This window comes from Phasianus colchicus, chromosome 11, assembly GCF_987193195.1.
Source record: "Phasianus colchicus chromosome 11, bPhaCol1.hap1.1, whole genome shotgun sequence".
Classification (NCBI taxonomy): Eukaryota; Metazoa; Chordata; class Aves; order Galliformes; family Phasianidae; genus Phasianus; species Phasianus colchicus.
The window spans coordinates 9352542-9376069 of record NC_143446.1 but is presented as its reverse complement, the minus strand read 5'-3'; the positions used below and the strand labels follow the sequence as shown (position 1 = coordinate 9376069).

Here is a 23528-nt window from a genome sequence, read left to right as displayed (position 1 = left end):
CTGCAGCCTAGCACGTCTGAGCTACAGCATTTGTTCTGTATATGATAGGTAGAAATTGAGCTTTTGATTAATTGCCTTTGATGTCTTTTATATCCCATGTTGTTTTCTGAACTGTGACTATACAGACAGATTGTGGTTAGCAGGCCAGTATTTTTCAGTACTGTTCATATTTCATTGCAGTTTACTAATTTGTTAAATTGATTATTATTTCCTTGAATGATGCTGTTTTCTTTTATGATATTCCTCTACAATGAAAACAGGCAATTGAAGTTTGAATTCAATTTAAATTGCTTGCAGGTTACGGGACCAGACTTGATGTATGATTATTTTCAACATGGTAAAATCAGGAACGTTTGTGAGCAGAGACTAGCCAGATATTGTTGACAACTACGAAGTTAGGCATCAACATACGATGTGTGTGTGTTGATTGACTTGATGCAGATTTGCAGAGATGAAGTTACGTTTTCGTGTTTTCATACCAAAATTGAATCAACAAACCAGAGATACTGTAGTTTGGTGGCTGGTTTACTTAGAGGTCAAAATTAAAGCTTGTGTTACTTCCATAGTAATAAATATAATCCAAGGTCTTTTTTGCATTTAATTTTGTGCATTGTCATTGACAGCTGTATTTTATACTGAACATATGATATTGACCACGCAGACCAGTGCCTCAGTTCCTCTTCCGCTGCCCAGCAGCCTCACTTCCTTCCTCATCCCCAGCCTCACCGAGTGTTTCTGCATTCAATGACTTTCCCAACTCTGCTGCCCAGACTTGAATGCTCTGTGAAAACTGAGTGCTCCTAGGATTGGGATGATTATGTCACTTAAGCTATAGTCCTGTATGTATTGAATATGATAAATGCACTTCCCCCACAAATAATGTTTTTAGTGTTTGTTCAGCTTATCCCTTATAATTCCAGATCCATCACTGCAGAACTATATAAACTATTGCTAATAACAGCTCTGTTATGCTTACATGATACCATCCTGTTGCCAGCATTACTTTAAGATTAATAGATCAAACAAAGATCCTGGTTAAAAACAGCCTGAAATGCAAGAAAAAATTGAAACATTTACTGAAACATTCATTCCAGTATTCATTCATATTTTTTTGTAGGACAAGGGGGAGTGGATTTAAACTAAAAGAGGAGATTTAGATTAGATGTCAGGGAGAAAGTTTTCGCTGAGAGGGAGGTGAGGTGCTGGCACAGCTGCCTGGAGAGCTGTGGGTGCCCCATCCCTGGGGTGCTCAAGGCCGGGCTGGATGGGGCCCTGGGCAGCTGAGCTGGTGCCTCACTGAGTGGCTGACAGCTCTGCCTGGGTCAGGGGGATGGAACTAAATGATCTGTGATGTCCCTTCCAACCCAAGCTATTCTACAGTTCTATGATATATCAACCCTTTAAGCCCTTTGTCAACACTATATTGTCAAACAAATTTTAAGATCTCAGACAGGAATTTTTTTACCGGTTGGAAAAGGAATATATCAGTGCACGCTATTACTCAGAGGTCACTTCAGTGCAGAATCATGTCAGAATGGATAAGCGGGTGAATCTCAAAGTTTATTGTTGAGGTTTAATGTGCTTTTTCATAAAATTTCATTATTTTTCTCTGGGGGCATTTTTCAGTGTCCTAGTAATCTTAGAATATTATCTCTGCATAGCAGAAATTTCCAAATTAATTTGGTAGCCCTTAGGTTCTCTTATCTCTTAGAAAAAAAAATTGATTACTTCTCCCGTTCCATTATTATTCTAGTTATGTAATCTGGACAGCTGAAAGATATCTGCACACAGCTGCTGACTCACATCGTTATGAAACTGAACCATGTTTACTTAGCTTCATGGTGGAAGCAGCAAGGAGGTGGAAAAGCTCCCAGCAAGTAGAGCTCAGCAAGTATTTTGAAATAATCCAAGAGTGTTTAACAGAAACTAAGGTGATTGTTTACAAGTGTGTGAATGTGTTTGTCAGTCAAATCTTAGTATATCAACTCCAGTGATGAATGAAAAAGAAATGAAAGCACTCACTGTGTGCACATATGTACATACTTACCTGCATGTATTATATATTACACAAAGCAGTGCTCTTGATGGTTGAGCTACAACCACTGACATAAAGGAGGCTGAGAGATTATTGGGTTGCTTTTAGACTTAACATGTGGTGAGCCTGTCATGCATGTGATATTTTAGGATCTTAGAAGTCTGACTAAAAAAAAATAATCAGATTTTAAGTAGTCCCACAGGGTACTTTGATCCACTGACAGAGTTGTTCCCTCCATCCTTCTCCACAGAAGTTCCCACAGTGGGAGGGGGAAGGATCTAGCTGAGGAGCTCTTAGCCACAAGTGTGTGCTTCCCAGATACAGGTAGGTTAGCAACTGGTGTTCTGTTGTCAGGGTCCTTGTATTAATAACAGTTGGCAGGGAGGTGGCTTGTGACATTGTAGGGCCATGGCTACGAGAACCTAAGAATGTCCCCTGACAACCAAAACATGGCTGTGTTGGGTGAGGGGAGATTGTGACCTGAGAGCTGCCTACTTACCACCAGTGGAATACTGTGGGACTCCATTTTAGGGCCAGTTCTCTTTAATGTTTTCACTGTTGACTGCAATAAAGATCTGGAAGTTATGTTAGGTAAATTTGTGGATGATGCTAAGCTGGGAGGAGTGTTGACTCCTTTGAGGGTAGAGAGGCCTTGCATCAAGATCTGAACATATGCATGAAGAAGAACAAGTGCTGGGTTCTGCACCTGGGATGGGACAGCCCTGGCTGTATGGGGGTTGAGGGGCTGGAGATCAGCCCAGCAAAAAGGGACCTGAGCATTCTGGTTGGTGGCAACTTGAATCTGAGTTGGTAGTGTGCCCTGGCAGCCAGAAGGGCCAACAATACACTGGGCTGTGTCGGGTCCAGCTCTGCCTGTAGGATGAAGGAAGAGGTTGTCCCCCCCTTCTCTGTGCTGTGTGGCCTCACCTCCAGCACTGGGTGCAAGTTTCAGTGTCGCAACATAAGACACTATTGGAGAGCATCCAAAGGAGCATCACAAAGATGGGGAAGGATCTGAGGGCTGAGTGTGAGGAGTGACTGAGGTCCCTGGATTTGCTCAGCCCCAAGCAGAGGAGCTGAGGGAGACCTCCTGGGGGCTGCAGCTCCTTATGGGAGCGGAGCACAGCGCTGAGCTCTGCTCTGTGTGACAGCAGCAGGGCCCAAGGGAACGTGGGGGAGCAGTGTTAGGAGAGGGTCAGGGTAGGACTAGGGAAAGGTCTGCACCAGAGGGCAGTGGGCATGGCCCCACTGCTGCAGCTGAAAGACCATTTGTGTTTTGGTGGTACTTTGTGGAGCCAGGGGTTTGCCTTGGTGATCCCTGTTGGCCCCTTTCAACTCGGGATATTCTATGATAAGTCAATAGTAAATATAATAACTTTAATATGAACCTGCAAGGCTCATACAAAAGGTCTTTCATTCAGTTCTAGGCTTTAAAGATTTGTTCTTTCAATTACTCCGTTAATTTTTTGAGAATTAACTTAGTAGCTTACTAGTGTAGTACTAGTGTAGTAAGCTACACTTAGTAGCTTACTCCTCTCCTGAAAGAGAGATTCACCTGATTTATCCCAATAACCTGTCTTTTTTAGAGACCAGTCAATAGAATTTGAGACTGAATTGCAGTCTTTTTAAAGACTTCCTTCCTGAACTGCCAGCAGGTTAGCAGTCAAAGGTGTTGCTGGGCGCTGTTTAGAACTGCAGTTCAGTTTTTTCAAGATGCTTAGACGCCAACGGATGCATACATCTGCATATGATCTGCAGACATGCTGAAGCATTAGATTTCCAAATGGGACTGTAAATTACATAATAGATTTAAATATCTGTTTCTGTAGGCTTTGTGGTTCTGCTCAATTTCAACTTGCTGTGGGAATGTAATTGAATTCTGACTTGATTTTCTAAAAATGTAATTCAGAAAATAATGTTCAGTGTCTGCTGCTCAGGAGGCAGTATTCCTCTAGATTTCTTTCTTAAGTGTGCTTAATGAGTTTTTGAGTGCTTCCATGTAGAACTATTACAATTTGTGAACTTTTAATTTCACACTACCTTACTATACTATATTTAAAAGAAATGTACATTTATCATTTTTATATATTTGGATCTTGATTTTAATAAATGTAGGGCTTAAGCTATAACACAGTATATGTGTCTTAATTTATCTACCTGGTTAAGTAGAAAAAAGCAGTAGGGTGTTGTTTGGAACATTGAGTTTGCTCTATTCCAGCTGCCTAATACTGAAAAGTTGAGGTCTTTTATAATCATTTATTTCTGTTCTTATTTGGATAAGTAACTGTTTCTTAAAGTTTTAAGCATTGGTATTAAAACCAAAATGTGTTACTGCAAAGTAAATATAAAACTGTATCTAAAGTAAATATAACTGTACAGTAGGTAGGTACCCCCATAACTAGAGAGAATATCTATAATGTTGCTAGAATTACAGTTTAAATTCTATTTAATTGCACAATTTTGCTTTTCCTGTGTGATAAATTAGTTCTTCAGTGAAATGTGAAAACTGGCTAGGTTCTTTTGGGCCTTTTTTGACTACGTTCTGTTTCAGAAGGTTTATTCACTTCACTTTGTTAGTTTTGAATTATAATTACTTGAGTAATTCAAACATATGCAAATGGCAGTGTGTGATGGTTGTAGCTTAAATGTCTACCTTGGTATTGAGTGTTGGTATTCTTTGAGTTGTTGTTACTTTAAATAGCACTGATGTAGACGTTAGTGAAGAGCTTTGAAGGTACATTAAATTATTTGCAGACTCAAGAAGTGCAATAATTAACAAGAAAAGTACAGGTCCTTTAGCTTGGGGGGAAAAAGCTGGCAGTAAATTTCTTCTTCCTGTGAATTTAATGGCATTTCTTTAAGAAACATTTAATTTCTTTTGAAGAAGGGGGCCCTGATTGTGTGAAAATATTAGCAAGAACAAGTTAAGAGTTTTAGGCACACACTATTATTTGCAGATCTCTTGGTATCAAATCTGTCGCTATCTATATCACATTATTTTGTTCTGTTTTTGCCTGTTGGTGCTAAAAGGTCAGCAATGGGTTCATAGTGGGATGTGAACAGGAGGAACATGGGGAGGGCAGGATTTTTATGAAGGCAGAAGCATTCTCTGAAAGTGTGCAGTAATTTTTGTCGTAACAAGTTACTAATTAAATGTTCAGTATAGTTAAATTCTGAAAGTATTTGTAAGTAAGACAAATTAGTTGGATGAAGGTTTTATTATCTCTTTTAGGAAAGTTTCATAGTTGCTTCTTAATTGAGGCACATGGGTTAACTCTGGGACAAAAAGCTGAGAGTTTTTTGAGCGCTGTATGCATGATGTTATCTACTGTGTGCATTGTGATACTTTTGTTAGAGTTATTGTTCTCATATTCTGTTGTTTCTTACATCTGAAACATGTTAACTACACTCCTTGTGTGACTTCTTTTTTTGATACCATGACTTCTTAGAATAACACAATGACTTCCTGTTCGCTGTGTGAAACGTGCTCTGTATTCAGAGAGCTTGTGTAATTTGATGTTTGAAGCCATTTTTGTTACTAGATTAGACCCTCTTACCAGGAAAAATGTTTTTTTATACTCTTTTCTGTTCACTTGAAGTTGCTAACAGCTTATAAATAATGAATTTGCTGACACGTCTTTGTGGAGTTGGGCACAGAATGATTAGGAGATGAGTTTGTGTCTATCTGGATTTGAGATTGAGACATTTCTTGTATGATCTTGGCTTATCACACCCATTCTGTGTCTTGTTCTCATTGGTTAAAGAATGTGGAGGGGATACTTTTCCATAGTAATACTAAGTAAATTCTTAATTGAATTGAAGGGACTGCATAAAACGTTATTAAAATGGACAGTATTACTTACTGTGTGATTGGGATTGAGCTTGCTTTGCTTGCAGATTTAGAGGACCTGCTGTGGTTGAGACAGTCTTTTGGTGTAAGATGTGTAGCTGTGAAAGAAGCGATTAAACCCAATGCCAGGAAGTACTGTGGTACTGGTTTGTTAAAACCAGTTAAAGAAAATGTTGGGTAAAGAAAATTTACAGAAAAGAAAATGATGGGTAAGAGCCATACAGCATAGCTGAGATAGAAGTGAATTGCTGAAAGTCTTTTCCAAAAGTGGCATCACATTGCGGCCTCCACAATGCCAGTATTCACAAAACCAGGAGCCTTCAGCTTGTCAGCACCTTTGTCTGTCCTGTAAATAATCTTGATTTCGTTTTTAAGATATTGATAATTTTTGCAGATGATTGATCTCAGTTTGTTAACCTTGTTAATTCTCATGTGACTTTGCTGACTGCATTTAAGAACGATTAATTTGCAATCATAGATCCACCTTTTCTATTATTGTTTATAGTCATGTGGAGGAGAAATGTTTTTCTTCTGCCTCACTGACTATTAAGTGAAGAGGCAAAAATGTCAATGGCCAGCCACGAAGTTGGGTTTGGAGATCTGCCTTCGTATTTGAGTTTGTGGGTAGCGTACCGTATGTGTAGAAGTTATGCATGTGCTGTAACTCAAATACCAGAAAGTTTCACATAATCTGTATAGTTTTACTAATTGTAGGTATTAAAAAAACATTTACATGATAGCCAAGGTTTTAACTGCTTTTTAATGCAGACTTTTTCAGGTACAGTGTTTGAATTGAGTAATTTTTTAATGGTAAAAGAAATAAAAAGACCAATTAAGTAGGATACCACCTGCAACTTAGATCACAAGTGGAATAAAGTGCATAACTGGCAGCATTTGCCTATCTTCTCATAAGTTAAGATGATGTGTCTCAGGAAAAATAATATTCCTCATATTTTTTGGGAGGGAGACATTTTTTTTTTTCTGTCTCTGGGAATAGTATGGAATGTTCTCTCTCACAAAATTAGATGCCTTGTTCTCCAGATAATTTTTTAATTAGCAAATAGTATAGCTACACTCGGAAGTTTTATGCTCATCATCTCTCTTCTAGTGTTCTTTATTTACATTAATAGAAAACATAAATAGTTCAAATACTTCAATAATTTTTCATCTGTTAGTGAAGCTGCGGGGTATCTTTTACTCACACTTGTCACTTCTTGTTTTCTTCAAAATAGCTTCCTCTCTGTGATACTCACGGTTTTAAGTAGGCTAAAACACTTCTACAAGTGAGAGATGCGAATGAGGACACCTCAAAAAGCAGCTCTTAGCTGCTAAAAGCAGACCACAGAAGTTTAAATATACAAGTGCTGGTAGATTTGCTGGTAAACCTCTCATCATGCAGTTTCCTCAGAGCAACCTTAGTTTAAGAAGAAAAAAATAGCTGTGTTCCGCAGCGTTTGGTTTTTTCTTTTAATCTGGTTTGTGAGGTCATGCCAAAATGCAAACCTCTATGTAAGTGAGAAAGAGGGAATTGACAGAGCCTTTGTGCAGCAGTTCCTGTGTACCCGTGGGTAGCTGTACAGGTAATGAAGCTAAGCTATGTTTTACTATAACTTGCATGGCTACCCAGTTGTTAAAAGTAACTCAAAAAAAGTGAGTTAAAATTGCCCTTGGGTAAAGAAATAGGAAATGGAACTGTGAAGAAATCATTAATGACAGCATTAATCTTTCTACTGTTAAAGGTCTGTCAGAAAAGTTAAAATGTTATAGCTCGTCCATGTGGAATTTTCAATGTAGCAAAACTAGGTCTTGGGGACTGTTAAGCTCATGAAGGAACCATTTATTGTTCTCAGTTTACTGTTATTTATTTCCTAATAGAGAAAGGAGGTTGAGCCAGCCAAGCTTGCACTTGTGATTTTTGAGTGGCATCACCTGAAAAATACTTGAATGGCTTCTTTTCCTTAAGAGAATTATTATCTAAACAACTTGGGATGAAGATCTGGGGAACTGCAGAGGCCTGTCAGCCTGGCCTCAGTGCCAGGAGGGCCAATGGAGCCGATCACCCCAGTGCCATCACACAGCACGTGGTAGTTGGGTGGTTCACCAATGCTGATCCTGCCTGACCAATCTTCTGTAACAAGGTGGTGGCTCAGTGGTGAGGGTAAACTGGGAATGTTGTATACTGGGACATTAGCAAAGCATTTGATGCTGTTTCCCATGGCCTTCTCCAGGAGGAAAGTTGCAAAGGGCCTGGAGGAGCGTACTATTTGCTGGGTACCGTGCTGGCTGGATGACTGGGTTGTTCTGAAGGGAGTAAAATCCATAGAAACAGCCTAAAATGTACAGCAGAGATTCTCTGATGTCTATTAGAGGGAAGAAAAACTAGAGGAGCATGTGTGTGGGGGGAGGGAGGGGAGCACTGAGATTGTTTCCAGGATACTAGAAATATTCTTATAGGATCTGCTGTTATTTAGATCAGAAACAGAAGAAATGCTCCAAAAATAAACTTTTTTTAGTCAACGCTTCTCCAAAGATTTTTCTCCAAAATACAGCAGGTAAATATCTGGCCTTGCTGTGGAAAGGTGGCTTGTGCTGAGTGCTAAAAGCTCAGGGAGAAGGGTGACAGAAATGCTGCTCCTGTCAGCACATAGGGATGGCAGGGCTTCTGCCCCTGGCTTTCCAGCTGGGCTAGTGGTTGTGATGTGCTGCTGTGCACTGAGAGGTTCCAGCTGAGACTGCTTATAGCAGCCATGTGAACCTGGCTTTTGGCAGATCATTTAAAACAATTCCAAGACCAAAAAGACTAAAAATTTTGAAAGTTAGTCTTTATTAGGTTGGGTAACTGTTTTTACTATAACTGATTGAAGGCCCCAAAAGATAAAAATGAATGCCACATACGCTGCTCATTTGTTTGTTGGGTTTGCACTTGGTTCTACTGATTTACCTTTCTATGTTTTGTAGCAATAAGGGAGTATTAAGAAAGCAGCAGTTATTTTCTGTGCTGCTTGCCATGTTCAGTTTCATGCTGCATTCAAGTTTGTGCTGGTTCCACTTCATTAATTAATTCCAGGCTTCCAATTACAGGCAGCAGCTGAAAACTGAACCTTTCTGTGCTGACAATTCCCCTTCCCCCATCAGGTGTGATATGCTGGAGCCATACGTGACTCAGTTGAACAGGAAGAAGTAACACTTTTAGATTTAATTAAGACAAGGTGTCTTTAAAGTTTCTTCCCCCATCCCCCTCATCCTCCAGTTATTTCCTGATATATTTTTGGGGCCAACTTTAGCAAGTTTAGGAAGGAACAGGTTTAAAAAACAGATGCACGCTTCCTGAAAAGCACCATTAAAAATTTCCACCTAGTTTCACAAACAAAACATAATCCTCATCCTATCAGAACTGAATGGAGCATAATAGAAATAGTTGTCTTAAACATTCAGAAGTGTTTCACATATGGATACAAACATTTAAAGAAATAATCTGATCAGAATCTTAAGTCTCAGCATTTTTTTTCCTCACCAGGGTCACTGGTAAATAGTGTAGGAGTTTCTTAAGCTTGATGTTAATCTTTTTTTTCCTTCCCCCCCCGCCTTCCCACCAATGCCAAATGAACTAGTTAATTACCTTTGCTAGCACTGCTCACCTCAGAAGCACAGCTGTAGTCATTACTAGAGGAAAAATATCTGTAAGAGTGGTCCTGATTATGAATGGTAGACAGCATTGTCTGAGATTGCCTTAATGCTGCCTGTGGGCAGAGCAAATATAGGAAAAAAATGAAAGTGAAGCTGACAAGCCTGGAGTTGCCATTAAGCACTTCATTAGCTTAATGTTTGATACCTAAAGTTTGGAGATTACCAGTGGAAAATATCTGTAGCTCTTTTTTTTTTTTTTCCCAAAGAATATCTGATTTTTGAGCCCAGTTGCTAGTAAAATATACTTTGAGATATATGTACAAGCATGGATATGTCACAATCAAAAGACAGAATTGGATTTTTTGCTGTGTAATCCTGTAAGGTTAGATGAAAGATGAAACATTACAGTGTTTTCAGTGTCATTTTTCAACGTGCTGTTTGGTAACATTTTCCTGCTGAGTTGAACATAAAATCCTAACTAAAGCTTCCCATCTATAACCGCCAGAAATGGAATCAGGAAAGATTCACCAGGGCTAAATATTTCCTTCTTTTTGCTTTCTCTTTTTGCTAGAAATAGGTCTCTTTGTAGCGTAATTTATTTGTTTGGCATCTCTGTTACCATTATTTTTGGAGAGCTGGCAATACTACTATCAACTGCTTTCTAATTGTCTGGATAGAAATGTAAAAATAGGCTAAAATGTGATTTGGTGATTGCATTGCCCCTTGCAGAGGGTACAGGAATATTGCAATACTGTCTATATGCTAGCTGAGAATCTATCTAGCTCAGAGCATTTTGCAGCTCAAATGTTGCGGTTGCTGAAAAAAAATGTGAGAGCAGGCCATAATTACAAAAGCCATAACCCTCCCCATAACTATAAATAAATTCCCTACCGTCTTGTCATTGAGTGTACCTTAAAGCCTGTTGTATCTTAGGATATGTTGGAATCTGTATTCAGTGTAAATACTGTAGATTTTTAAATGTGCAACTCTTTTGAAGGGGAAAAAAAAAAGAAAGAGTAAGCTTAGTAGAATAGGTAGCAGTTATGAAACAAGTGTACTGTTAGAAGGCATGAGGCTAGAAGTGCTGTCTGATTACTGTATCTTTCCCATATGTGCAAGTAATATCAGATAGGTGATTTAGTTTCATAGAGATCAGGAAGACTGCTTGTGTTCAGAAAGGTCTTTGTAGCTTCTTATTTCAGCTGCTTGGCTTCTTCCTGTGATGTGGTTAATATATCCTGCAGCGACACATTGAAATGCACATCTGCTGTTAGATAGCACGTACTAAAAGAAATGTCACTTCCTGATCTAACAAAATAGATAGACTCTTACTGTGGTAAAATGGCAGTTGTTTGGGGAGGATAGTTATCCTTTATTTTAATATAAATTCCAGGTTTAGAGGAAGCAATTAGGAACAGAAGCAAGAGAGGCAGGTAGTCTCTAAATGTTTGTGCAAAAACAAACACATCAAATTCCAGAGAACAGTATGTAATAACATACCTGCTTTTCTATTCCAGATATGAAGTGCATTCCAATCTTTATTGTACAGCTACGCTTTTATGAAGCTGGCCTTTCAGCCTTTCAGTTTTGAGTCATCAGTGCAATGGCTGGACATTTCTTATGACTTAAACCTCTAGTATTTTGCTGTGGATTTGCACTGTAACTCTGTTGAATGCTCCATCTGTGCTCTCCCCATTTTAAGGAGGAATGGGGCAGTGAAGGATAGTTCACAGAGCACACTGAGAACACCTGTACCACCTGTACCAGACACTGTGCTTGAAGTTGAGCATCGGAATTTGCAATTTTTCCACTGCTTCGCTGCAGTATGTTGGCATGGCAGCACTGTTTGCTTTTGTTTCTTCTCCTGATTGTTTGGTACCTCCATTAAACTTTTCATTATTATCATATCTGGAATAAGAAAGTATGTGGTTACTGGATTATTATGCTTCTAATTGATAAGAATCATTGGAAATACAAATAAAGGTCCTGTATCATGCAGTCAGGAGAAACATGTTTTTTGACCTCTCCAGTATTAATTTCCTTTTTACTCTTTCAGGTTTTGTACATCACAGAATATTTTTGCTTTATCCTCCATTAGAATTTCTGGGTGGTTACAAGGTGTTTTTTTCCCTACCACACAGAATGTTTATTACTTTCAATTATACCAATATGGTGTTTTTCTGATATGGGTTATCTCTAACCTGCTTGGAGTTCTGGGAGTACTCTCAGATGTCAGTGTGAGTGGGATTTCTCTTCACTGTTTGCCCCTCTCTTTTAGGTCTAAAATATGTAACACAATCGAAATACACTTTTTTCTCTTGTCTGAACATAAAATTACTTTGTACTGTCCTTCAAGGTAACAAAAGCACAAAAACACTTCTTTGTTAGTGTCTTACAAGCCAGGATAAGGGCAGCAAATGAAGTTAGCAAGAGAATGTTACACGGTCTTGTGTTCTGTAGTAGTCTGAAACTCATACATGAAGGCTTAATAAGCTCCTCCTAAAAGATCTTATTTCAAGATCACGTGTCTTAGACTGCTGCTTTTGTGCAAGATGGAAGATTCAGCTTAAGTGAAAAGAAGGTCCCTGGGAATTCTACTATGTATAGTTCACTAATGAGATGTTCTTAATACATAGCCTTCAAAATAAGTGTTGTTTAACCCATCAATTGCTGAACATGTATAATCACAAAATTCACATAGAAGAGCTTGTCTAATGTTCCAATCTCTTTTAAATTTCTTTTGTTTTGTTCTTGAATGGAAATAGCATTGTACTGAATGAGAAGTAGGTCCTTTTATCTGCCCCGTGCCTAAGCTTGCATTTTATTTCTATCTGATCATCAGTTTCTGGCTTTTGTTATTTGCAAAGCTAAAATTTTCTTCTAGGTTCTTACTGTGTTGAATTCTGATTATTGCAACATTTATTTTTCTGGGTTTACCGGAACAGTTTTGCCTTCCACATATACATCTAAATGTTACTACGAAAGTCATTTTCCTAGCGGATGGCTTTGATCCTTCTGTGCTTCTCTTTGCATTGCTGTGGGGACTTCTTTTTGCACCAAAACAGAAACTACAAAGGCTTTTGAAAGGATAGATGAATTATTTATCACAATCCCACAAATCATTCTGTCGCTGAAATAGCTCACTCTTATTCCTGTCTGGGCTAGAATGCCAGCTCTCATCCTCAGCTAGCTATTATTTTATAGGTGGTGGTTAGAATTACTTTCCAATATTTCCTTTCCATTTCTAAGAGTTGACTCTGCCTGCTCTTTTGGGAACAAAGTTGACAGTGGTAGTTAGGGACTTGTTTAAAATTCACATCTGTTGGGAAATAATGCACCTTATGGTGGAACACGGTTACAGATTTGACAGTGGAGGTGATGTAAAAGTAGGATGCACTCAATCTTTTCCCAGATTGCAAAATGAGTTGATAACTAATTTATAGCAAGTTGATCAGAGAGGAGACAGCCTTAAGAAGTTATAGATAGCATTTTTGAACTAAGAATGAGATATGCAGGAAAACTATTTGTTTTATTTCTATTTTTATGTTTCAATCAAAACTTGTTGCACTAACTTTTGTACAGCGTGAATAACTTCATCTTATTTTCCCTTGGGAAGATAGTACTTTGTGACCTTAAGAAAAACCTGCTTGTAACCCAAAGCAAAACATTTCTGCAAACAGCTTTTTGATGCCCTGATTCTTGTCAAGGAGCATAACAAAGAAGCTCTGACCTGATGTGAATTACTGGTGTCTGAAGATATTATGCCCCATTTCAAGCGTCTTTTAACCATTAGTCACGTTGTTGCTAGTGGCCCATGGTCTGTAAGGTCATGCAGCTGTACAGCACTGGGTGCTGGGAGTAGGCGGGTTCTATCACTTGTTGATGCATTATCAGGTTCTGGAAGGACACTTCTTTTTGAAGTTATACCATATTTTTGCTCCTCCCTTGCGAGGAGAGGATGAGAAATAGATGACTTAATATTTATTTATTTATTTATTTATTTATTTCTGTGAGTCACTGTGATAATTTCAGTTGTAAAACACTGTGGGGTCTGCAAAACTATTCGGGACCAAATATGGAGGCTTTTTGCACTGGGTTGTCATTGAGTATTTTATCATGCAAGAAGGCATGTTCAAGATTGCTCTATCATAGCTGAGATATGGACTTTTTTTGCTGTTTGTAAAGCACTTGGTAGTCTCACTGCTTTGTTTGATTATCATTATTCTTTAAGGACTTGCATGTCTTGCAGTCCGTACCAGTGGATTTTAAGTTGCCTGACTTTGAATCTAGAAATGCTGCTGGAATCTCCTTGGCTGTGATCTAGAAAAGGTACGTTGTGATCAAGAGAGCGTGAAGTCAGTCTTAGTGCTTGTGGTCAGAATTTTTATTCAGAAAACACAGATGTTCTCTTAATTTCAAGATAGTTAAATTGGCACAAATAGCTGATGAGTAACAGTACATGGTTGTTATGGAAATTTTTAGGTGGATCTGTTTAAAAATAATAATAATGATAAAAAAGCTTCTTATCCAGAACTTTAGTCCAAAAACTGAAATGCTGACAGTATTCCTTGTGTATGACTTCATGAAAAAACTTACGTTGAGCTAACAGTGGATCACTATTTGGAGCTTTTTTCCTTTACTGTCCTTATTTGTACCTGTGTGCTTTCCCTCCACTTTAGTGTGTTCTAGCTTTCTTCCAGTGGCACCGTAACCTATTCAGCTCACTAAAGCAGCTGGAGAAACCTCACAATAAAAAGTCAGTATTTCTTCTTGTTGGAGTGGAGGGTTATCGTTGTTGGAAGTGAGGGTTATTCTTTTACAAGTGGCAGATTATTAGCAAATTAATCTCAGTCATACGGTAAAATAATGTCCATTGTCATCAAAGTCCATAAAAATTTTTTGGACTTTGTATCCTAAGTACTGCATTTCCTGAAACAAAAACATACTCCAAAATGTGAAGAATTTTTATGAATGTGACTATTCTTAGATAAATTCTGAGGAATGGGGAGAATCGTACTAAGATGTCAATGTGGCAAAATTTCTGTCAAAATGGACAGATGGACAATGAGCCAAGGTTTAAAGTTTGTGCTACCAGATGAGTAAGTGAAAATGAGAAGAAAAATGAGAAGGCCACAATCTGCTTGCTGCTTATTTTTCTGACCTGAAGAAGGACCTATATACCTGAAAGCTCTTCTGTTGCTTCTTTCCACCCCTCCCCCATTATAGAATTTGGCCTAATAAACCACATAAACCCCAAACAGTGCTTTACATATTGCTGTTGGAGGGACAAAGTAAGTGGTTTTTGGCCAGTATTATGTGTCAAATAAGTGATAAAGTGGGGAAAATTCCTGTTAATAGTTAATCTTTCTTCATTTTCTTCTTGTTCATACCTACGCATATGCTTACATGCAAATAGCAAAATACAGTAAAATTCTCTCTTTCCTAAGTATTATAGAGTAATTCATGTAATATAAATGTTATTATAACCTCATCAAAACAAAGAAAATGCCACTACTGTGATGTCTTGGTAAACACTTTCTATTAAAAACAGTGGTGTGTGGTGAATAAATTTGTTACTTAATTCTCCAGTCAGCAGGGCAAGAAATTTCTGTTCCATCAATGCCTGTAATATATGCAAAGGAATTTTAGTTATATTTAATCTCATTTAAATACCATACAAGCAGTTCCTAGTAATTTCCTCTCTGTATGTAGAATGCCTCTTTCAATGTAAGGAAAGAACATTTACATTCAAGGTCACTTCTATAGTCCTTCAATGGTTCTTCAAAATCCACCCAGATAAATCAGCACAATGCTCTCCCTCTCCTCTTTTGCTCTTCCCTGGGGAAGCATAGGAAGAGAAGCTCAAGCAAGTGCTTTGTTACAAGTGTAAATCATGAAGGGTCATCTCATCCAGCCTCACCACACCCTCTACATTCCCTCCAGAGGGACCACCGTGCTTAGTAATTAGTTTGCATTGCTGGGTGTGGTAGAGGGGTGGAGAAGCATGAATCCTTCCTGATTTTCTCAGTGGGCCTTTGTTAGTCGTGAGCTGCAGGAGACAGACACTGCAGCAGTCAGATATGAATTTGAGGCAGCTTAAAAAATGATATCTTACTGTCTTCCCAAGGCAAATTTCTGGTTTTGTCTCTATCTGAGTGCATATGGCAATTGTTAGAGAGCATCCTTTAACTGCACAGTACTTTCTGTAGTAATCAAAAGATACATGATGATAGGAAAAAAAAAATCCATAAAAAACAAACAAAAAATTGGCAGATTGTTGCGTTTGTCTCCAGTGCAGACTTGTTCCACGCTTACATGAAAAAGCTTCAAAAGCATATGTGTATTTTCTTTCAAAGCCTGCAGGTTGCTGAATGAACGATGTGTGCTTAAACAATAATGTGTTCATGATGATCGGTATGAGAATCATGTCTCTCTGTCCATCAGTTCCATCTGAATGCACTCTGACATAAAGGTGGTCCTTTGAAATAGGAATCATCCACAATGGAAAACAAAGAAGGCTCTTGCTATTTTTCATTTTACTTGAAATCAGGGGAAATAGCGGGATTTCTTGGCTGCAAATCCCAAAGCAGAGAGCATGATTACAGTGAGGAAATGTAAGTGTTTAACTTCTTCCTCCCGTTGTTATTCCATAAGCTCCACAAATAAGGGTCATATGAAAGATAATCTTCAAATGGAGAGTCCAGGCAGAATAGAAAATTGGGCTTCACTTTTGTAATGTCAGATGTTCCTCTGAGATGTGTTTCTTTGTTCTGTGCTGATCTTTGCAGGATTATGACTCCACCTGGAAAAATTATAGCTGTGGTTTTCGAGAGAAGATTTTTAATGGTAATCATTTATCCTGTAATCCTATTTTTATTGGAATTTCTTAGCACCAGTGTGTTTAATCAAGTGATCTTGTTCCAATATTTATTACCTAGTAAATTGTCATTCTTGCTACTGTGTGTACAGTCTGTGTTTGCAATGAAGAAATTGCAGTTTCATGAGCAGCTGTGCAGCTGTCTGATAAATATCCTTTATCTCGTAGTTAATATGCTTTTTAACTACTGCATCGTCACAGTTTCTGCAATCCAGCTCCTGAGCAGATTCAAATCTTTACTGTTTTGTTGAAATAACCACTTCCAAAATTGTTTTTTAGGGGAGTGGGAAGTGTTCATAGTTTCCTTTCTGAAATGAGAGCTTCCTAATGATCACCCTCAAGAGATGTTGGAGCGCGTTGAAGAGAAGTGTCAGAGTTTCTCAGTAAGCACAGAACTGTGTGTGCATGTGCAGCATTAGCTTGCTTAGCCTTCCCTGGTCGTTTGAGAGTAGCAAATTTTATCTGCATGTTCTTAGTGAAATTGTTCCTCTTAGAAGTAGCGCTTCTGTTGGTGTGGGTTTTGTTTTGTTTATTTGATGAAGCCACATGGTGGGTACCTATATGAGATACCTGTACTCTAAGAATAATCCATGGGGTGCAAACTGGGGAGCTTTTTCATGTAACAAGTATTCTGCACTCCTAGCCAAAATTGTATAGAGATGCAACATACTTTACGTCTTTTACTCCCATCATAAACACAGGGTAATGAATAGCCGGGCTGTCATATTTCAGGTGATTCAGAGATAACTGGATAACTTAATATTCAGATGGAAATTCATTTGCTTTGAAAACAAAGCAAGGAACTGTTTGTTGTTTTTAGTATTATTAAAAAACATCAGTTGGGGATATGGCATGTCCAAAGATAATAGTGGTAAGTTTTACTTTTCAAAGCATTATACCTTTAGTTAAATTCTTACTACTGGGAACTTGTCACAAAGATGCTTTCTTAGTGAATTTTATGTCTTGGTGCATAATCTATATTTCTAAATGATCCAAAATGAATGAAAACTGCCACAAATATGGATCAGAGGAGGAACACAGTTAGCTCAGTTTCTCTTTTAGCTTTGCTAGTTGTAATAAAAAAAAATAAAATAGACTGAATTGTTGCAATTGGAGGCTGGGCTGTAGTTTAGGTATCACAGTCAACTGCAGGCAAAAAGAAAAAAGAACAACAACAAGGATGATATTAAATTGGGTGAGGGAAGAAAAGCAGAGATAGCCAAGCAGACACCTAATTTTTTACTAGAAGCTGGCTGCATGTAACTGATTTTTTTTTTTTTAACAACTTGTCAAAACAAATTTTGACTCTTAACAGGGGAAGCAGTCACATTAGCACATGAGGAGGAAGAAGGTAATCAAGATCTAGGTGTAGACGTTTCAAAATATTTCTGTTTAATTACAGATACTGCATTTCTGCCCAAAGGCAGTTGGAATGTTTTGGCAAAGATCATGTTAAAACAAAACCTAAACAAGACAACAAAATCACCAACCCCAAAGTGTAAACAATCTATTTATGTGTTTTCTTCCTTAGGCTGAGTTCAGCTTTGACTGATGATTTTATGTTCCACTGAACTCCTTAAAGCCCGTGGATAAAGATGCTTCATTCATTTGGCTTTCTCCTACTTAGATGTTTACATTAAACGTTTCAGTTTCTTTTACTGCTGTTGAGCATAATGGCGACTTAAACACTGCTTCGAAGGAATCAATTTCTTTTCTTGTTTTTGCTCTTTTGCCATTGTATTTTATATCCCTTGTGAAATCTTTTAGCAACAGTACTTTAATTTTCAAGTTTCTGATCAAAGCTATATGAATCTTGAAGATTAATGTAGGATTAAAAGGAATTCCGGGCACATTGTGAGGATATTTTTAAGGTTTTAAAACTTAAATATTTCAAAGGACTTTGTTGTACAGACAGATGCTTTTGCAATATATACATTAGTATTTGGTTTTGACTGTATGAGGAAACTAAATAAAATCAGTGGTGTGAACCAGATGATTACAGAACAATTTTAGCAGTGAGCTTTAGTCCTGAACCAGGTCAGTGGTGGTAACTTACTTGAACAGAGGAAAAAAAAGAAAAATAAAAGGATTATAAGCAAAGAAAAACAAACCTTTTCTGAATGATTTTATGAGAGGACTGCTAGAATTGTCCTGTTAGGTAATTCCATCAGATAGTATGATGCTTACAAAGTTAGGTGCATCAATGAACTTTCAGTCCAAATTTCAGTTCTGAACTAGCTCTACTAGTAGAGCACGCAAAGTTTCTAATGAATCCTGTTTTAGGTGTTCATGGAAGTTATAGTTCTTTAGGTGAAACTTACCCTGGAATTTATTGGTCCTGCCTATTTCTAGCAGTTAATTATATTCCTCTTAAAATAGACTTTTCTCTTGTTTCTCAAGAATTTTTAGTTATACCAAAGTGCATTGGCCTGATTAATCATAAAAAGATGAAAGATGGCATCCCTTTGCTTTTTTTTTTTTTTTTTGCATGTTCGTTATTTCAGCCTCCAAGCCAGTAGAGTCCTGCCCTGTGTGAAGTGCTCTTTATGCTGTGAAGCATATGACAGGACTAGAAAGGTTTGAGGGCATGCCCTGAAGGCTTTTTTTTCTGATCTAAGTGAAGCTGATTTCTAAAATGGTCTTAGCATATACGTGCATAAACAAGCATACACAGATGGTATTTGAAAGCTAGGAAGACTTCTTGGGTGTGAAGGCTGCACAGCTGCTGCAGTGTTTTTAGGAGGTTCTGGCCATTTTAGGAAACCTGTATGTATTGGTGTTTTGACGTGTTTGAAGTGTAAAGAGAAACTGTCCAATGGATTGTGCTTACAGGAGGGATATCCCTGGATATCACACAGAAGATGAGTTTCATTCATATGGATGAAAACTGTTTGTGTTTTCAGAAACGTATAGCTAAGACAAGTAATCTTCACCAAAATAAAATTATTTTCATATCTTATGAAAAATAAAGAGTAATGGGGTGACAACTTTGATCAGTCTAGCCTAGTATCAATTCTCCAGTGGTGGTAAACAGTGGTTTCTTAGGGAGGAGTGTGAAAAAGAAAATACCATGGCAGGTTGTTTCCTAAAATGCTGTTGCAGTAGCCAGTAACTTGTCACTGAGAAACTTTCTTGGCAACAGTATCTTGTGACAAATATGTGTATTGTACGTAACTTGAAAACTGTACATAACATGAAGAATTAGCTCTTTTTTTTTCTCCAGATATTCTACCACACAGTTTATTCTGATCTTCCTTTTTTTTTTCTTGGGTTCAGTGTAGTGAGAAATCATTCCTTGGTTTACATCAACACTGCTGCTTCCAGTGAGCCTTGTCTGGTCTCCTCCCTTATCGCTTTGGAGATGAGGAGAGAGTACTGCTCATCACTTCAGATTTCACTAGTAGAAGGACTGGACATACTGAACTTCTTCTAATTTTTCTTCAGACTTTTTTCCAGGAACTGGAGGTTTGGGAGACTGGTGTGTGCTGTGGGTTGTTTTGGGCTTTTGTTTGTTTTTCTGAGCAGATTGCTACAAAATAGAGATCTGTTTAAGAGGTGACCATCTCAGGCTCTACTGTGGTTGCTCCTGAAAAGGTCTGGGAAAGTTGTGATAAACATTGTGTACACTTGGGATGTTGAAGTCAAAGGAAGCATCAATGTAAGACTGCCATTTGAATAACCTTCCAAAGGTATTGCTGTCTGATTAGCAACATTTGGGAAAATAAATGCTTGTAAAGCAGGATCCATCATATCTCTACCTTTAAAAACACAGCTAATTCTTTTGGACTCTGAAGTTATTCTCAGCTGTGCTGCTTCCTTTTGGCTGAAAATATCCTTCCCTCCTTCTCCAGCCAGCTTCCTTGTCACAGTTTCCTTTTCCTTGTCTTCCATTTACTCTTGTTTGTATTACAGACAGGGCCCTCAGCCCTTCCTCTCTCTTACAGGAAAGTTTCACTACCTTCGTCCTGAGTTTCACTTCCTTTGAACCACACACAGTGTACCTGGCTCCATGAGCACGGGAAGGCCCGGTGTGCCACGTTCTGCAGAGGTGTTTTCCACTCCCTCAGCTGGTTACAATGAGGGGTGTGGGTATGGGAGCTCCTGGGCTAAACAATAGCATCGTAACTTTAAAAACATGGGAACAAACTGCTGCTTGCCAGACAGGAAGAAGCAACAATGTGGGCAAACAGAAGAAACGCGCAGCAGGACCCGATTGAGCGGTGCGGGGCACACGGCTGCAGGGTGCGGGTGCCTCCGCCATCCACAGGAATGCAAACTGTGTTGTGGGACCTGAGTGCAGGGGCACCTGGGAGAGCTGTTAGTTGCCGTGAAGTTCTGTCAGGTACTCAGCTGTCAAGAAAGCCCAACGGCGGGTCAATAATAGAATTCCATTTACTCCACGACAAGCAAGCGGCAAGGCCAGGTTGAAATTTCAGCTTATAACATGTGTTCAGAGTGCTGCTGCGTCCTTAAGGGAGTACAGCGTAGCCGAGAGAAAACGGAACCCGGCCCGGCGGGTGGCTGCGTGCCGCGGGCAGCTCGCGCAGCTCCGCCTCTCCGTGAGGCGGCGGGGCCGTTCCCGCCCAGCGGGGCGGGCCGTGCTGAGGGGCGGTCGCCTGCAGTCTTCCGTGCCCGTCTGCCGTCCGCTGCCTGCCGCTCCTCGCCGGCCACGGGACGCTTCAGCCTGACCGGCTCGGCCCCGTCCTCGCGGTTTGGACTCGGACAGAATCAGCTGTGACACCCGAAACAGCCTCTCGCGCCGCCGCGATGGTGGCCAAGGATTACCCTTTTTACCTTTCGGTCAAGAGGGCGAATTGCGCCTTGGATGCGGAGGCGGCGAGCAGCCCGGCTAAAGAGACGGAGGTACTTCTCTGCTGGGGCACGGCTGCAACTTTGTTCTGCCTTGCGGCGTGCTCTGCCTTGCTTTGGGGAGACCGGGGTGCGTGGGGAATGGCTGCTGTGCGGGTCCTGGCTTCCTTGCTGCTTTCTCCAGGCGCTGGAATAGGACAAGGAGTAAGGGGTGTGGGTCTTCTCGTCTGTCACTTTAAGGAAGTGAAGTTAGTCTTTTAGGGGACTACTTGATAGATGTCTGTTTCAGATACGTTGCTTGTAGTAAGTTATATGTATTTTACTCAGCATTGCTTGCAGGCCATGAAATGTGCGCAAGAGCCAGTTATAATTTTTTGACAGTGGAGAAATCTGGAAAACAGTGTCTTAGGGCACTTCATTTGTCTTTTCCCCATCAGAAACAGAGCAAGAAATTAATCCATCTGCATGGCTAACAGAACCCCGCTGTATCAGCGGGTTTTCTACTCTCTGAAAATGAAATCCTTTAACGTGACATGAAATAACTTACTCATTAACCAGCGCTCAACTTGCTTGCAAAATTCTCATAAGCGGTGGAGACTTTCAAGGAGCAGTGTTTGTGCGAGACTTCAGTCCTTTGGGTTGGTGTTTAGTCTGCTCTGTGCTCTGCTATGCGAGGGAAGTGACCTTAGTGAGTCTGTCTAGCTGTGCTGGAGGAAAGCAAACTTCTTTCTGAAAGTTTTTGTCACTGAAGTATCTAGCTTTTACATTAGTCTTGATTGCTGAGTAACTTGACAACTTACTACACTGAGTGCATTTAATACAACTACATCAAAATTTAATTACCTCCGGTGGTTGAACGTAACACAAGCCAAGTGCCCTTGTTTAAGCCAGGAACTAAGACTCTGCACTCTTGCTTTTCTGTGTACTCTTACATAAAGGATTTTAATTCATGCCATTAAAAAAACGAAATTTTGTCATCTGTTCTTTTGGAAGTTTGCACCCTGGTTGTGTTTGTGTGCTTTCATGTAAAGCTCAGGTTGGTAAGCACTGAATAGTTCATTTATGGTACTGGTTTTCCTAACTACTATTTAAGAAATATGTTTTTTGTCTTTCAGTGCCTTTTTTTTTTTTTTTTTCCCTTTTTTCTTTTAGTGAATGAATAGAATTGTCAAATGGAAGGACTTGGAGTGTTCTTTTACAGTTTGGAAAAGCATCTTAAGTATAGTCAAATTTCATAGAAAAAATCTCAATGAAAACTTAGAGCATGAGGAATTGTGATCAATCAGGTCATGACAGAACATGACAGATGCGATCAATCAAAGTTACAGCCTGCAAACAGTTGTTTTGGATTTATAACCTTTCATTTTGTATTTTGTACAATTAAGAAAAGTCAACCAGTGCTTTTAGGCTGATTTCTGAGAGTAGCTGGACTTTTTCTTTTTTTGAGAAATGAAGTTTTAAACATTCTTCTGTTTGTCTGGATCAGCCACTCGAAAATTTTTCCTAAGGAAGCAAAAATAAGTGCATTTCAGGGAAGGAATTATAAGGATAGATGCATGCAACCTGTTTCTTTACAGTCTGTCTACTCTGGGGAAAAGTCTCATTTCTTCTCCAAATAAAATGTTAAGCTTTTTCTTTGCCCCTTAGTAATTAAGGGAAAGCTATTGGGCGCCTCCTGAGACAGTTTTGTGTTACTGCACCAGGAAGCTAACTTGCTGTGTGTAGGTTGTGAATTTCTGGCCAATGAAACCTTCTACCTTTCGAAAACCATTTTAGTTATTAACATGGGAAGTTGGTTGATTTAATTAGTAACCTAATGCGTATATGTTTTGTCATGTGGAATAGAATGTATTTTCTGCTATGTGCCTGTTGTATTTTGGTTTTAAGTCAGAATTTATGACTTTTAAATATTTCTTGTGAAATTCAGCAAAAAAACCTTGAGCTTATATGTAATGTTAACTCCATTATTTTTTAACTAAGGCTGGCAAAAAATGTGCATATTTATCCGTACTGTTGAAATGTCACATTTCCAGCTGAAGGTCTCTGAGCAGCAAGCAGAAGCTTACTGGTGATGGATTGTTTCTTTTCTGTTAGACTTTTGGGTGTAGAGCAGCAGTGGAAAACAGAGGAGTTTCTGAGGAATGAGTTAGCAGCAGAAAACAGAACAGAGGCTTCCTGCTTATACTGTTCTTTAAGCCACAGTTCATCTTCTTCAGCATAAATTCTGTAGAAATTCCCCAGTTGCAAAGTAATGACTAATAAGATATCTGAAATGTATGGGAACAGTAAAAATCTGGAATCAGAGAAAAGCCTCTGGTACCTGCTATCAC

At 39.0% G+C, this 23528-nt stretch overlaps 1 protein-coding gene across 5 annotated transcripts in view; it reads left to right on the top strand.

Moving 5' to 3' along the window:
* The window catches only part of ARHGEF3 (Rho guanine nucleotide exchange factor 3), a 114733-nt gene that overhangs the window by 61646 nt on the left and 29559 nt on the right, over positions 1-23528 (top strand). Inside the window, exon 1 of one of the 5 annotated variants that reach the window (XM_031608212.2) lies at positions 18887-21252. The exons of the other annotated variants lie outside the window; for them this stretch is intronic. Within the exon in view, the coding sequence (XP_031464072.1) occupies positions 21157-21252 (96 nt within the window). The 5' untranslated portion in view covers positions 18887-21156. Of the gene's footprint in view, positions 1-18886; positions 21253-23528 lie in introns of those variants that run through there. 5 annotated transcript variants of the gene reach the window in all.